The sequence below is a fragment of the Jaculus jaculus genome, chromosome 8 (genome assembly GCF_020740685.1).
Source record: "Jaculus jaculus isolate mJacJac1 chromosome 8, mJacJac1.mat.Y.cur, whole genome shotgun sequence".
In the NCBI taxonomy this organism is placed as follows: Eukaryota; Metazoa; Chordata; class Mammalia; order Rodentia; family Dipodidae; genus Jaculus; species Jaculus jaculus.
This window is the reverse complement of record NC_059109.1, coordinates 18,214,044-18,229,030: the sequence shown is the minus strand read 5'-3', so window position 1 is coordinate 18,229,030 and position 14,987 is coordinate 18,214,044. Positions and strand designations below refer to the sequence as shown.

The window sequence follows — 14,987 nt, the reverse complement described above, 5'->3', positions numbered from 1 at the left end:
AGGCAGGTTTAGAAGACAGTCTTTGTAACCAGCACATCCCAAGTGTGAGACTGCTATTTAGAACCTCTGCTTGGGGGGACTGGAGAGATGGCTCAGTGGTTAAGGTGCTTGCATCTGGGGTTCGTTAGCAGCAGCTAGAGGTCCTGACATGCCCATTCTCTCTCTCAATCTCTCTTTCTCTCCCAGTCTCTCTCTGCTTGAAAATAAATAAATAAAGATATTTCAAAAAGAACCTCTTGGGCTTGAGAAATTGCTCAGGGTTAAGGTGCTTGCTAAAGCCAAAGGACCCAAGTTTGATTCCCCAAGACCTATGTAAGCCAGATGTACAAGATGGTGCATGTGTCTGGAGTTCATTTGCAGCTGATGGAGAACCTAGCATGCCCATTCTTTCTCTCCCTCTTTCTCTTTCTCTCTTTCAAGTACATAAACAAAAATAAAATATTTAAAAATAAAAAAACTTCCTCTGGAGGCTGGAGAGATACCTTAGCATTAAGGCATTTGCCTGCAAAGCGTAAGAACCCAGGTTCAACTCCCCAGTACCCACTTAAGCCAGACAGACATGGTGGCACAAGTATCTGGAGTTTGTTTGCAATGGCTAGAGTCCCTGATGTGCCTATTCTCTCTCTCTCAACCAGATAAATAAAAAAAAAAATTTTAAGCCGGGCATGGTGGTGCATGCCTTTAATCCCAGCACTTGGGAGGCAGAGGTATAGGAGGATGGCTGTGAGTTCGAGGCCACCGTGAGACTACAGAGTGAATTTCAGGTCAGCCTGAGCTAGAGTGAAACCCTACCTCAAAAAAGAAAACAAGAAAAGAACCTCTGATTTGTGTCTACTTCTTTTTTTTTTTTTTTTGGTTTTTCAAGGTAGGGTCTCACTCTGGTCCAGGCTGACCTGGAATTAACTCTGTAGTCTCAGGGTGGCCTCAAACTCATGGCGATGGCGATCCTCCTACCTCTGCCTCCCGAGTGCTGGGATTAAAGGTGTGCACCACCACACCCGGCCTTGTGTCTACTTCTTGATATTTACAGTAATGTTCTGGAATTTTCCACGTGCATCTTTGTCAAGTGCTGTTTCCCCATGCCTGCCTCTCCTGTCTGTTGTTCAGTGATGCACACAGCTGGGCCGCTGGGTCCTGGGACCCGGGTTCGAACAGGGCAGGTGTTGGAGCGACGCCATGACTGACTCCCAGGACCTCGCTTCTCACCCTCGGGCAAAGGCAGTCACTCCCTCTAAAGCCCTCTTGCTTCTTCAGTGAGTGTTGATCTGCGCAGAGGCAAGGCTTGTTCCTGGTACGCTCCCAAGCAGGGGTGTCCTCATGGTCTCACGCTCACGTGGGGGACCAGCCCTGCTCTCCCGAGGCCTCAAGTTGTCTTCACCACATCCCTTTTCTCTTAAACATTGCGTGCTGGGTAGAGTGACTTGGGTGGAAGACGAAGTCCAGCTAGAGTCTCTGAATGCTCTGCTGTGCATTCAGTTTAGACCAGATGACAGCTCCAGAGCTGGAGCGATGGCTTAGCCAGAAAGACTCTTGCCTGAGAAACCTAGGGACCCAGGTTTGATTCCCCAGTACCCACATAAGCCAGATGCAAAAGGTGGTGTATGCGTCTAGAGTTCTTGGTTTGCAGTGACTGGAAGCCGTGGTGCACCCATTCTCTCTCTATTCTATATGCCTCTCTCTCATAAATTAGTAAATAAATAATTTTTTTAATTAAAAATCAAAGAAAACAGCTCCCTTTGGACCTCTATCTGTGTGTCCTATGCTAAGTTCCCCAGAAGAGGATTGGAGGCATGACTCTATCCAGAGGGGATTTCCTGGTGGGCAGGGAGCTTCAGCATGAAGAGACAGGGTCACCAATTCCAGGAAGCAGCCCCACCTTTCAGACGTGATGGCTTTCCAAAGAACTCTGCTGGGGGCGGGGTGGCCTCCAGTGGATGAATGCAATCAATCAAGAATGAGTGATGGCTTTGGAAGTGTGGAAAAGTAAATCCCCAGGGAACAGGATGGCAAACAAGGTGGTCACCAAAGGCTCCAGCTGTCACAAAGCTCAACCCTCTTTGTCACAGCCCTGCTATATTCGCTTCTGCTGCTGACATGGAATGATGGCATAGCTCTTTGTCCCCATGTTGGGTAATTAATTACCTTTGCAAAAGTCCTGTTAGCACATCTCCCTACAGAGGGATATCAGTACACATTGATTTGTACTTGAATTAAAAATGACTATTGAAGGGCTGCAGAGATGGCTTAGCAGTTAAGGTGCTTGTCTGCAAAGCCAAAGGACCCAGGTTCGATTCCCCAGGACCCACATAAGCCAGATGCACAAGGAGGCGCACGCATCTGGAGTTGGTTTGCAATAGCTAGAGGCCCTGGTGCACCCAGTCCCTCTTTCTCTCTACCTATTTCTGTATCTCCCTCTCTGCAAATAAATAAATAAAATAAAATATTATAAAAAATGACTATTGAAGCCAGGTGTGGTGGCACACGCCTTTAATCCCAGCATTCAGAAGGCAGAGGTAGAAGGACTGCCATGAGTTCAAGACCACCTTGAGACTACATAGTGAATTTCATGTCAGCCTGGGCTATAGAGAGACCCTACCTTGAAAAACAAACAAACAAAAAATAATGACTGTTGAAGCTGGAATTAACCAGCATTCCAGAGGCAGAGGCAGGAGGAATGTTCAATGCCAGCCTGGGCTACAGTGAGACTTTACCTCAAAACATAAAATAAAATAAACTATTGAGCCAGGTATAGTAGTGTACACCTTTAATCCCAGCACTTGGGAGGCAGATGTAGGAGGGTCACTGTGAGTTCAAGACCAGCCTGGGGCTTCAGAGTGAGTTCCAGATCAGCCTGGTCTAGAATGAAGACCTACCTTAAAAAATAAATAAATATCAAAGAAGAAAGATGAATTGCTCTGGATCTCTTCACTTCTGTTGCTCTAATATCATCTGTGCATTTGATTCATTATTGAATGATAGAACCTGGCTTTTAATTACACAATCTCTCAATTGGATGATAGGGTTATCAGTCACTAATTTTTCCTGTTCTGATCTCATAAACTTAGTGTTCAATAAAGACGTATGGATGTAACACATAAAGTGAAAACTGTACCAATAAAGAGAATCGCATGTTCTGAAATTTCAAAAATACATAAATAAAATGGCAATTAATCTAAAAGCCATTGGGCTGTGCACTGCTACCATCACCGTGATGTTCAGGAACCTATGTGTCATATGTTACGTTATATCATAGGAAAAAAAATTCTAGTTATTGTCACTTTATGCAGAAGACATAGGCTCAGAGAGACAAGGGAACGTAACACAGTCTGTGGAGCTGGTAAAATCAGAGCTGGGCTTCAGCCCAGGCTCGACACCAGGTTTGCAGGTGTAATAGCGTACCATGGAGTCTGGGGTGGGGGGGTCACTGGAGCAGGCGAGTTTTGCCAGAGACGATCTGTCAACAGCGCTCAGGATCACGTCATCGAAATTGACACTTTCAAAAAGTCCCTCTCCCCACACACACACTCATGGAGAATGCTACTGCCAGAAGCCCTACGTTGTTACCTGACTGTTACTGGTATCAGGAGGGAGATGCCACCCAGTGAGCTGTTGATCAGTGAAATCCTTAAAGGCTGCCCCGCTACAGCAATATAGTAAATGACTAGTGCTCTTGGATGCCCACCAACACTAGACGTTAAGATCCAGTAGCTCAACACTGAGAAAACAAGATGGAACTGAGCTAGAAGCCAGCCCCTGCTGCCCAGCTGACATCACCGTGCTAGGAAGAGCTCTGACAGCCTGCAGGCAGAGGAAAGCCACCAATAGCCTTAAGCAGCCGTGGAGCCTGCAAGCTACACACTGGCCGGTCAGGCAAGATGAGCCCACGGGGGCAATAGTGGTGTGTCTGTTATGGGGGTAACCCACCACTCTCTACCTGGACTTGAGGCCCTCTTCACAGGAGGGAATTCCTGTGTGGTACTGAAAACCCCCAAAGCCTTTGGAAGGTCATAGGACCCAAACGGAAAGAAGCTACTACTTCTGTTTGGGGAAGGGGACATGTTGTGGCCATCAAAATGTCCTCTGAGTATTTATTTATTTGGTTTTTTGAGGTAGGGTCTTGCTCTAGCCCAGGCTGACCTGGAATTCACTATGTAGTTTCAGGGTGGCCTCGATCTCATGGCGATCCTCCTACCTCTGCCTCCCAAGTGCCGGGATTAAAGGCGTGTGCCACCATGTTCAGCCTAAAGTATTTATTTTTGTGTCCAATGATTAGTGCTGCTCTGACCATTAGTTAGAGAATCTTCTTTTTGCAGGTGGGGAGACTCGGAACTTGTCAAGGAGCTGAGAATAAGAGACTATTGAGTACTTAGTAATAACTGAGACATCTCTGTCAGGCCCTGCAAGGCTCAGGGAACATTGTGGAAGGGGCAGAGAGAATGTAAGAACCATGGGAAGGGGAGGAGTGTGGCGGAAATCCGTCTTCTGGGCACAAAGTAGCCATTGCATTCATGACCTCCTCGAGACCGTCATTACGTGCAGAAGACCCGCCCAGTGCTGGGTCCATCAACATGTCGTCATGTATGATGGAGGAAGGGGAAACACCAACAACAGTGAAAGACAGAAGGGGGCTGGGGAAATGGCTTAGCAGTTAAGGAGTTGCCTACAAAGTCTTAGGACCCAGGTTCGATTCCCCAGGACTCACATAAGCCAGATGCACAGAGGGTGCATGCACCTGGAATTCATTTGCAGTGGCTGGAGTCCCTGGAGGGCCCACTCTGTCTTTCTGCCTCTTCCTCTCTCTTTCTCTCAAATAAATTAATTAAATTTCTTAGAAAAGACATCGACATCAAGGGTTGGAGAGATGGCTCAACAGTTAAGATGCTTGCCTGGAAAGCCTAATGACACAGGTTTGATTCCCAAGTGTCCATGTAAAGCCAGCTGCACAAAGTGGCGCATGTGTCTGGGGTTCATTTGCAGTGGCTGGAGGCCCTGGTGTAACCCCATTCTCTCTGTCTTTCCTCTCTTTCTGTGCTTGACAATAAATAAAAATAATTTTTAAGGCTGGAGGGATGGTTTAGCAGTTAAGGTGTTTGACTGCAAAGCCAAAGGACCCTGGTTCAATTCCCTAGGACACACATTAGCCAGATGTACAAGGGGCACATGTGTGTGGAGTTCGTTTACAGTGGCTGGAGGCCCTAGCACACCCATTCTCTCTCTCTCTCTCTCTCTCTCTCTCTCTCTCTCTCTCTTTTCTGTCAAATAAATAAATAAACAAAATTTTAAAAAAATTCTTAAAAAGTATTTTTAAAGACATCAAGATAGAAGTGAAGGGGGAAAGAAAGGGGACAAAAGAAGATAATGGGAGGGTATTATGATCAAAAAACATTATGTTACATATATGACAAATAGCTTACAGGGCTGGAGAGATGGCTTAGCAGTTAAGCACTTGCCGGTGAAGCCTAAGGATACTGGTTCAAGGCTCAATTCCCCAGGACCCACATTAGCCAGATGAACAAGGGGGCGCATGCGTCTGGAGTTCATGTGCAGTGACTGGAGGCCCTGGCGTGCCCATTTTCTCTCTCTCTCTCTCTCTCTCTCTCTCTCTCTCTCTCTCTCTCTCTCTCTCTGTCACTCTCAAACAAATAAAATAAACAAAAATATTCTTTAAAAAAAGTTTACAAAATAAAAAGAAGGCATGTACACATTAAAGTTTGAGAAGAACTGGGTTGCCAGACGTGGTGGTGCACGCCTTTAATCCCAGCACTCAGGAGGCCAAGGAAGAAAGATTGCCGTGAGTTCAAAGCAGCCTGAGACCGCCTAGTGAGAAGAACTGGGCTGCACCATCACACTTGAGAGGTCCGCCACCCCCTTTTATTGCCTGGTACATGAAGTAGCAGTATCCACCATAGCCAAGAGGTGACACAGGTTCAAGTGCCCATTGATGGATGAAGGAAGATAGAAAAAGTGCATACGTGCAAAGGCGTGCTCTGCAGTCTTAGAAGAAGATTCCAACACACGCTACAGAGCGGATGAGCCGCAATGACAATGTACCCGGTGAAACAAACCCGGCCCAAGGAGGCCGAAACTGTGTGGCTCACATGCATGTGTTTCCCAAAGCAGTGAGATTTCTTAGAGGTGGCAACAGAAGGTTGGTTTCCAGGGCCTGGGAAAGGGGAAAGTGGACCGTGCTTGTTCAGCGTGTTGGTTTCAGTTCTGCAAGACCCAGGAAGCTCTGGTGATTGGCTATACAACGAAGTAAATATACTTAGCGTCCTACTTAGCTATGCACTTGAAGATGGTATGTTTCTTTTTATATGTTTCACCAAAATGAAAGACCATGATGACATGCTGCATTTCAAAAATCATTATTATTATTGGTTTTTCAAGGTAGGGCCTTGATCTAGCCCAGGCCTATGTGAAATTCACTATGTAGTCTCAGGGTGGCCTTGAACTCACTCTCTCTCTCAAATAAATAAATAAATTAAATATTTAGGAAAAAAAACCCACCAAATGTGAATAAATTGTACTTCATGAATCAAACTCAAATTAGGCTTAATAGGAAAAAAAAAAAAAAAACCTCAAACTTCTATTGACCAGAGAATCATTCAAGCTTGATCAATACTGATATATGGAGTAAAACAGAATTACAAAAGCTAAAACAACATAAATGAATAGAAAGCAAAATATGATTTTCATGAGAGAAGCAAAAGCAGCAAATAATTATGTAGTATTTTCTGGGTGCCAGGAACATTCTAAGGTCTGTTGTGTATACAAATTAATTTAATTTTTATAGAAATCACAGGAAATCAGTATTACTAGTCTGTGTGTGTGTGTGTGTGTGTGTGTGTGTGTGTGTGTGTGTGAGTGTGTACACACGCAGGGACAGTGTACATACATATGTGTGCAGACAGCGTCCAGAGGAGAAGGACATTAACTGTCCTTGTCTATGGTTCCTCTGTCCCAGAGGCAAAGTCCCTCTCTGAACCTAGAGCTTGCTATTTTTCAGTGAGACTGTCTGACTAGTGATCCCCAGCAATCCTCCTGTCTTGGTGGCAGGGTTACAGGCATGTGCCACCATGCTCAAGTGTTTTTTTATAATACATTTATTGGGCTGGAGTGATGGCATAGTGATTAGGGCACTTGCCTGTAAAGCCGAAGGACCTAGGTTCGATTCCCCAGGACCCACGTAAGCCAGATGCACAAGGTGGTGCATGCTTCTGGAGTTCATTTGCAGTAGCTGGAGGCCCTGGCATGCCCATTCGTTTTCTGTCTGTTTCTCTCTCTCTCTCTCTCTCTCTCTCTCTCTCTTTCTCTTTCTCTTTCTCATAAATAAATAAGTAAATAAACTTATTTCTTTGTAAGAGAGAGAGAAAAGAAAGACAGACATAGAATGGGCACGCCAGGGCCTCCAGCCACTGTAAACAAACTCCAGAAGCGTGCTCCACCTTGTGCATCTGGCTGTACATGCCCAGATTTTTACGTGGGTGCTGGGAATCGAACTCATGCTGGTGGAGCGAGTGCTCTTATCCACTGAGACATCTCTCCAGCCCTGAAAACCACTGAGACACATGATCACATGTCTTTCCAGATTTTTCCAAACTGCAATGTGCCCTGTCTCCAGTGGATGGAGAAGTCCCAGCCATAACCCAGTCCCATGAGGAGCAAAAGGGATTTACAACCCTCTTTAGTTAAGCTAAATGGCTGGTGACTTCCCAACGACAAAAAAACAACTGGATTACTTATAAACAAATATCTCAGATGCTACCCGTGGTCCCTTAAGCTGTGATCACCTCACGCACACACACACAGAGTAATGTCTTTTGACATGTGTTTTAGTCTGATGCTCAAAATGAACCCTTTGAGAACAAAGCTCTCTGCAGGTCTTCAAGTCTGTCTCCAGGTGGTCAGCTTCACAGTGTGAAGCCACAGCCCACAGGTGGCCAGCCTGGGAGATCCCTCCTGACTTGACCGCTACTGTTAGAGGCCCAGTAAACACACTATGTAGATTGCCCTGCAGCATTTTCGTCAAGCTCTCTCCCCATCCATGTTTCTGAAGAACCATTTGCCACGTGTGTGACCTTCCCAGGAGGTCAGAGAAACCTGACGGGTGAAGTCACAGCAGACACAGATTTACTCACCAAAGGGTGAACAGGCGTTTCCAAGTTCGAGTCCAGTGTAGCTTCGGAAGGACAGATCACAAGGAACAGGAAGCACAGCGTGATTCTCCTTGGGGTTTTCATTGCTTCAGGTCTGAGTGGTTTTGCCTGAAATAGAAACGAGAATTAGCAAGCCTGTCCGGGAGGCCACACCCCAACAGGGACGTTTTCAATGGAGGCACAAAAGAATCAACTTGGGTGAGCAGCCTGGTCCCTGGTGAGGACGTGACCCCATCAGGGAGGATGGAGGATGGAGATGGGATGAGATGAGACCAAAAGCAGGCAGAGCGAATGAGCACACTTCACTTTACGTGTGGACGGAGATGGAAAACTGAGTGATCCAGCACCCAGACTATCAAGCAATAGGGTTCAGAGAGCTCTCTCTCTTTGGCTACGTACAATGTGCTTTGATACTTTCAAACCTATCCTACCCTATCTTATCCTATTGTTGTTGTTTTACTTTTAATGCTGGAAGTAACAGTTACATTGGCCCCATATCAATAGGCTACAACTCATTACTATGAAAACTCCTGGGCTTAGTTACAAAAACATGTTTTAATTTTTTTACTAATTTTTAAAAATATTAATTAATTTGAGAGAGGGAAGGAGGGACAAAGAAAGAGAGAATGAGCATGCCAGGACCTCTAGCCACTTTGTTTTTTGTTTTTGTTTTTTTTTTTTTTTTTTTAGTTTTTTTCGAGGTAGGGTCTCCCTCTGGCCCAGGCTGACCTGGAATTAACTATGTAGTCTCAGAGTGGCCTCGAACTCACGGCAATCCTCCTACCTCTGCCTCCCAAGTGCTGGGATTAAAGGCATGCCCCACCACGCCCAGCTGAGCCATTTTGTGCGTCTGGCTTTATGTGTGTACTGGGGTATTAAACTCAGGCTATCAGGCTTTGTAAACAAGTACCTTCAACTATTTAGCCATCTCTCCAGCCCCATAAAACATTAATTTATATTATAGTGCCTAATATATAATATGAATATCATAAAATATCTGATGTGTTAATTTTTAATATTTTATTTATTTATTTATTAGAGAGAGAGAGAATGGACATACCAGGACCTCTACCCACACTGCAAATGAACTCCAGACGCATGAACCACCTTGTACATCTGGATTATGTAGGTACTGGGGAATTGAACGTGGGTCCTTAGGCTTCATGGGCAAGTGCCTTAACCACTAAGCCATCTCTCCAGCCCTGATGTGTTAACTTTTAAAACTATCTCTAGTGATGAGAAATGGAGCTTTTTGCTCACTAGATTAATCAAAGTTACATTTCACAGAATGATCTCAACCCAGCTATTTCTGAGAACTGAGGCCTCCAGCCACTGCAAAAAGAACTCCAGATGCATGCGCCCCCTTGTGCATCTGGCTTACGTGGGTCCTGGGGAATCGAACCTGGGACCTTTGGCCTTGCAGGCAAATGCCTTAACTGCTAAGCCATCCCTCCAGCCCTGCAACTGACTTTGTACAGAATCCTTTCCTCCGTGGCTTTTCTATGCCCATGTGTGTCTAAGCAAAGAACAACAAGGCTGACACAGAAGACTTGGGCCGGGGCCCAGAGTCCCCGTAAACCACCTGTGTCCCTGAACAAGCCCCTTCTCTGTCGTTAGCCCAAGTTTCTCTGCCTGTAAAATGAGGATAATTATACCTCCCTTAATTCTCTCATCATTTTCTGAGACTCAAATTAAACTAAAACCCATGAAGAACTCTCATGACATAGACTGAAAAAAAGAAGGTAAATTAGGATGGAGTAGAATTGAATATATCAAAATATGTTGCAGGTAGCAGCAGGGGTCCCCCTGATGGTCAGTGGAATGCAGTGGGAACCAAAAGGAAGGTCAGTCTGCCCGCGCAGAGACCCATATTCTATTCTCCAGATCCCATGTTAGCCAGACGCCCATGCTCAAGGTGGCGCATGTGTCTGTAGTTAGATTACGGTGGCTGGTGTGCCAATATTTTCTCTCTCTCTCTCTCTCTCTCTTTCATCTTGCTCTCTCACATACAAAAAAAAAAAAGACAGTCTGTTCTGCTTGCCTCAAAAAAAAAAAAATGTAAAAACAAAATCTACAGCTTATTTTGCTTTTTTAGGAAAACACTTTGCAATTTCTATTACAGGCAGAGATATTGAAGACCAGCTACACCTGCCATGGGCAATCACATAGATGTGTGACTTAGCTCTCTACAGACTTCCCTCCCCTGAGTCAGATCCGGGAGAAGTTCAGGGAGCCTGCTAAGAACAAATGCCCCCGGGATGAATCTCAGATTCAGGAGACAACCTGATCTTTGAGGCCCCAAGGTAGTGTGCTACATCCTAGCCGGCACCACAACGGCCAGAAGACTTAGTAACTGAGCAGTTCATGAGCCTTCTTTGGTGTCTGACACCCAGGAGTGGACTCTGGTACTGCAGAGACTAAAGCAAGCAGGCTCTATATCTTCTTGTCATGCGTCACATCTGACCCATTTACGTATGCCAACGGCCACGATATTGTTCCAACTCCCCTGTCCCCTTTGAGATAGTTCTTGATAAAATGGACATTCTTCTTTGTTGAAGCACTGAAACCAAATGAACAATTTGGCTCATTTGTAAATAACTAAAAGAAAATTAAAATATTACAAGAGACAGACACAGAAAGGACCACACCCTGAGGAGGGAGATGTTCTCTGAAAGGACAGGAATGATCCCTACAGCGAAATGAGGAGCTCTCTGAAGGACGAAGCCACTGCTTCGAAGAGACAGTGACATTCTCAACATTTGACTACCCTTGTGGCATGGGCTGGACCAGCAGAAACACAAGGCAAGGGCTGGAGAGATGGCTTAGCGGTTAAGGCACTTGCCTGTGAAGCCAAAGGACCTCAGTTAGATTCCCCAGGACCCATGTAAACCAGATACACAAGGGGGCACATGTGTCTGGAGTTCATTTGCAGTGGCTGGAAGCCCTGGCGTGCCCATTCTCTCTCTGTGTCTGTCTGTCTGCCTCTCTCTCTTGTGATCTCTCAAACAAATAAATAAATAAATAAGAATTTTAAAAGTCTTTTTTTAAAAAAGGACAAAGCATGCCAGAGAACATTTCTGCTTTTTGAAGCAAAAATTAATTTTATTTATTTGAGAGAGAAAGAGAGAGGCAGACACAGAGAGAGTGAGTATGGGCACACCAGGGCACTGCCACTGCAAACAGACTCCAGACACATGCGCCACTTAGTGCATCTGGCTTTATGTGGGTACTGGGGAATCGAACTCAGGTCCTTAGGCTCTGCAGGCAAGTGCATTAACTGCTGAGCCATCTCTACAGCTCCGCTTCCACTTCTGAGGTGGCTGCTTCATGGGGGAGAGACCCCAAAACAGGTATGTCCTAGCTAGTCAGTGATCTTTACCACCTCCAGCCTCAGGCTCACAGAGTTCTCACCGGTGAAGAAGTGGGAGAAGGTAGTTCAACTACCCATCCTAATTAGCTGGAACCATGGAGGGGCTTCCCACATTTAAGCCCATGGGTATCCAGCAGAACACTTTCATTTGTAAAATCTGTGAAAATTCCTATGGATTCTGACATTGCTGAGGAAACAGAGAGAAACAGAGGCAGAGAGAGTCGAGGAAAATGATCTGCTGTCATTCCCAATCTTCTTCTTTTCTTAAATTAAAATACTACACATGGGCTGGAGAGACGGCTTAGCAGTTAAGGCAAAACAAAAATACTAGACACTCCATGAGAACTCTGCCCCTTGCATGAGCTGGCTGACTCTTAGAACACTAGCTGGGAAACTTCCTGGTCTCATCAGACTCGGTCTTCCCGTCTGTGGAGTTAAGGGAGGGGAGCAGAAAGGAAAGCTCTGTCTGACGTCATCTGCCGGGAATAAGTCACGGGGATTCTCAGTGGCAGACAGAATCTGGGGTGGGGGATGGGGTCTGGTTCCTTGAAGCTGTCCCTAGTGACCTCCCTCTTGGAGTGGTTATGTTTCAGGGACCATCGCCGCGAGACCCAGCCGCTGTCTCAAGGGAGAAATGGCCTGCTTCGCCTAGAGCCACCAGCTTCAGATCAGCTCCTCTCCCAGCACTCCTGGTTGCCTACCCTGAATTTATCTGGCTCACAATGCTGTCCTAGAGTCAGGCAAGCCAGGCAGGATTGTGGGCAACTGCAGAGAGTCAGGAGAATACAGATCCCGGTCATTAGCAAAGTAACATCAGCTGGGCACAGTGGCACAAGTCTGTCCAAAGGAAATAAGAGGCAAAAAGATCATGAGCTCAAGGCCAGCCTGGGCTACATAGTGAGACAATATAAAAAACAAAGCATGAGGCTGGAGAGATGGCTCCGCAGTTAAGGCACTTGTCTGCAAAGCCTAACAACCTGGGTATGTTTGATTTCTCAATACCCACATGAAGTCAGATGCACACAGTGGCACATGCATCTGGAGTTTCCAGTGGCTAGAGGCCCTAGTGTGCCCATTCTCTCCCTCTCTCTCTCTCTCTCTGTCTCTTTTTTCTTTATCTTCTCTCTGTATTTCACTGCTTGCAAATAAAAAGGAATGGCTCTAAGCAGTCCTATTTAAAAAAAAAAACAAAACTATGTCACTTAACTTTCTTGATGATCCTATGTGACCACTAAATTACAGTAGAGGAATGGAAATGTGATTAGTTCATGGTCAGAGTGCTGATAGGTGATAGTGGCAAAATTGTAAACCAAGCAATTATTCCACTGGGCATAAGAAGTTGTAAAAGAGAGAGAGAGAGAGAGAGAGAGAGAGAGAGAGAGGATAAGAAGGAAAGAAAAGAAAAAGAAATTGTGTGACCAAAAGGTCTCTCAAATAACTTTTCATATCCCCTTTAAACCAAGCTGCTGTCGCTCTTGGTTGAAGAACCTGTTTTGTTTTACAGAAAGCAGAGAAAATGGAGGAGAATCAAGATCCACTGAAAAGACAAAAAGATAGCCAACTGTGCGCCATGAGACATGCCACCTCTACCCCATCTGCCAGGTCCCAGGAGAAATGGCAAAGGAAGCATCGACATGAATACCAGCTCTAGGGCGATGGCGATGGACATGGTGATCAATCAAAACCTATCAAAGCAGAAATCAAGAAGCCACAGAGAGCTCAACACTAAATCAGAATGCCAACAGGCCTGCCATGGCTCAGGGAACGTAGAGGAAGAGGGAATGGGGGGATCATAAGAGCCACAGAGTGGGTAAAAGTAGTCTGGGGCACCGTCCCCACAGTATCCCACAAGGACTGACTGAGGCTTTCATAATTCTATGGTGACTACCATAAAAAACGAGCACAAAGGAAATTGTGTGAACTCTTGGATGTTCTTAGTGAGAAAGCAACAATCGTTAATGGAAAATGCGAGTCCTGGCCTCACTTTGCCACTAGTTTAGCTATGCAATATGAAACAAGGCGCTTCATCTCTCTGAGCCTGAATTTTCTTATTAGCAAACACACAGATTTGACAGAACTCAATGATTTCATAGATGAGGTATAAAAGTCAGCTCTTTCAGTCCTGTGACTGTTCTGAGTCTATAATTCTTTACAGGTATTTCAAGTTGATTGCAACCCGGTTAACTTCTGAGTCACATCATAACAACCTCTTGCATTGCTTTCACCCCACCTCTGATGGACTACCCAGTCCAGGCTTTCCCAGCCTGGCACCATGGCAACAAGAAGAGCTGCCATCTTTTGCTTCTGTCCCATCTCGATCTGGATTCAAGATGCATTTTCTTAAAGCGCCCTTCTTCTCCATCCTTTCCTGCTCAATGCCTCAGTACTCACAAAACAAAGGCAATCATTTCTGTTGGTACTCAAGACACCCCCCATCACCTGGTTTTACTTTTAAGAATTAATGTGGTTAATAAACATCCATCATATTTTTACTACTGAAGCTTTTATTTTATTTTATTTATTTGCAAGGAGAGAGATAATGGGCATGCCAGGACCTCCAGCCACTGAAAACAAGCTCCAGACTCATGTACTACTTTGTATATCTAGCTTTACTTGGGTACTGGGGAATTGAACCTGGGTCATTAGGCTCTGTAGTCAAGTGCCTTAACTACTGAGCAATCTCCAGCCCCAAGCTTTTTGGAACATACAGTAATGCAAGAGATTTTCCAGGGTTCATGCTCAAGAAAAAAGGACAAATAAAGACCAATCTTTGAGAGTTAACTACAGGGGTGGAAAGGGACATTAATTGTTAAAGTATTTTTTAAAAATATTTTAGAGAGCTGGGCATGGTGGTGCACACCTTTGATCCCAGCACTCGGGAGGCAGAGGTAAGAGGATCACTGTGAGTTCAAGGCCAGCCTGAGAATACACAGTGAATTCCAGGTCAGCCTGGATTAGAGTGAGACCCTACCTTGGAAACCAAAATAAATAAATAAATAATTTATATATTTATTTGCAAGGAGAGTGGAGAGAGACACAGAGAGAGAGAGAGATTGAGAGAATGGGTGTTTTGGAGCTTCTGCCATTGCCAACAAACTCCAGATGCATGCACCACTGTGTGGACCTGGCTTTATATGGGTACTGGGGAATCAAACCTGGGTGGTTAGGCAATGCAGCCTTAACCACCAGCCCTCAAACTATTTTTAAGAGTTTGGCAAACCTAAAATACTCTGTCATTTATTTGGTCATTAATCTCCAGGTCCATGAGCCAGGGAGCACAGCATATTCAAAGTCTACCCATCCCTGGGATCCAGGAAGAGGCTGCTGCAGGTCCCTTTGTGTGTGCAGCTATAAATAGTCCCTTGTCCTCTGAACACCTACACACACTAGGGAGACCGTGGGCCTTCCTGCCTGTATGATAGGTACTGTGGTAGATGTTCCATGAATCCCTCACTGGTTTA

The 14,987-nt window shown here is 45.3% G+C and overlaps 1 protein-coding gene across 6 annotated transcripts in view; it reads right to left on the bottom strand.

The window, feature by feature from the left end:
* The window catches only part of Adgrf5 (adhesion G protein-coupled receptor F5), a 131,049-nt gene that overhangs the window by 67,648 nt on the left and 48,414 nt on the right, over positions 1–14,987 (bottom strand). For all 6 annotated transcript variants that reach the window (XM_045156540.1, XM_045156539.1, XM_045156541.1 and 3 more), the window contains one exon: positions 8,139–8,264. In XM_045156540.1, coding sequence (XP_045012475.1) covers positions 8,139–8,240 — 102 coding nt within the window. In that variant the 5' untranslated portion in view covers positions 8,241–8,264. The remainder of the gene's footprint in view (positions 1–8,138; positions 8,265–14,987) is intronic.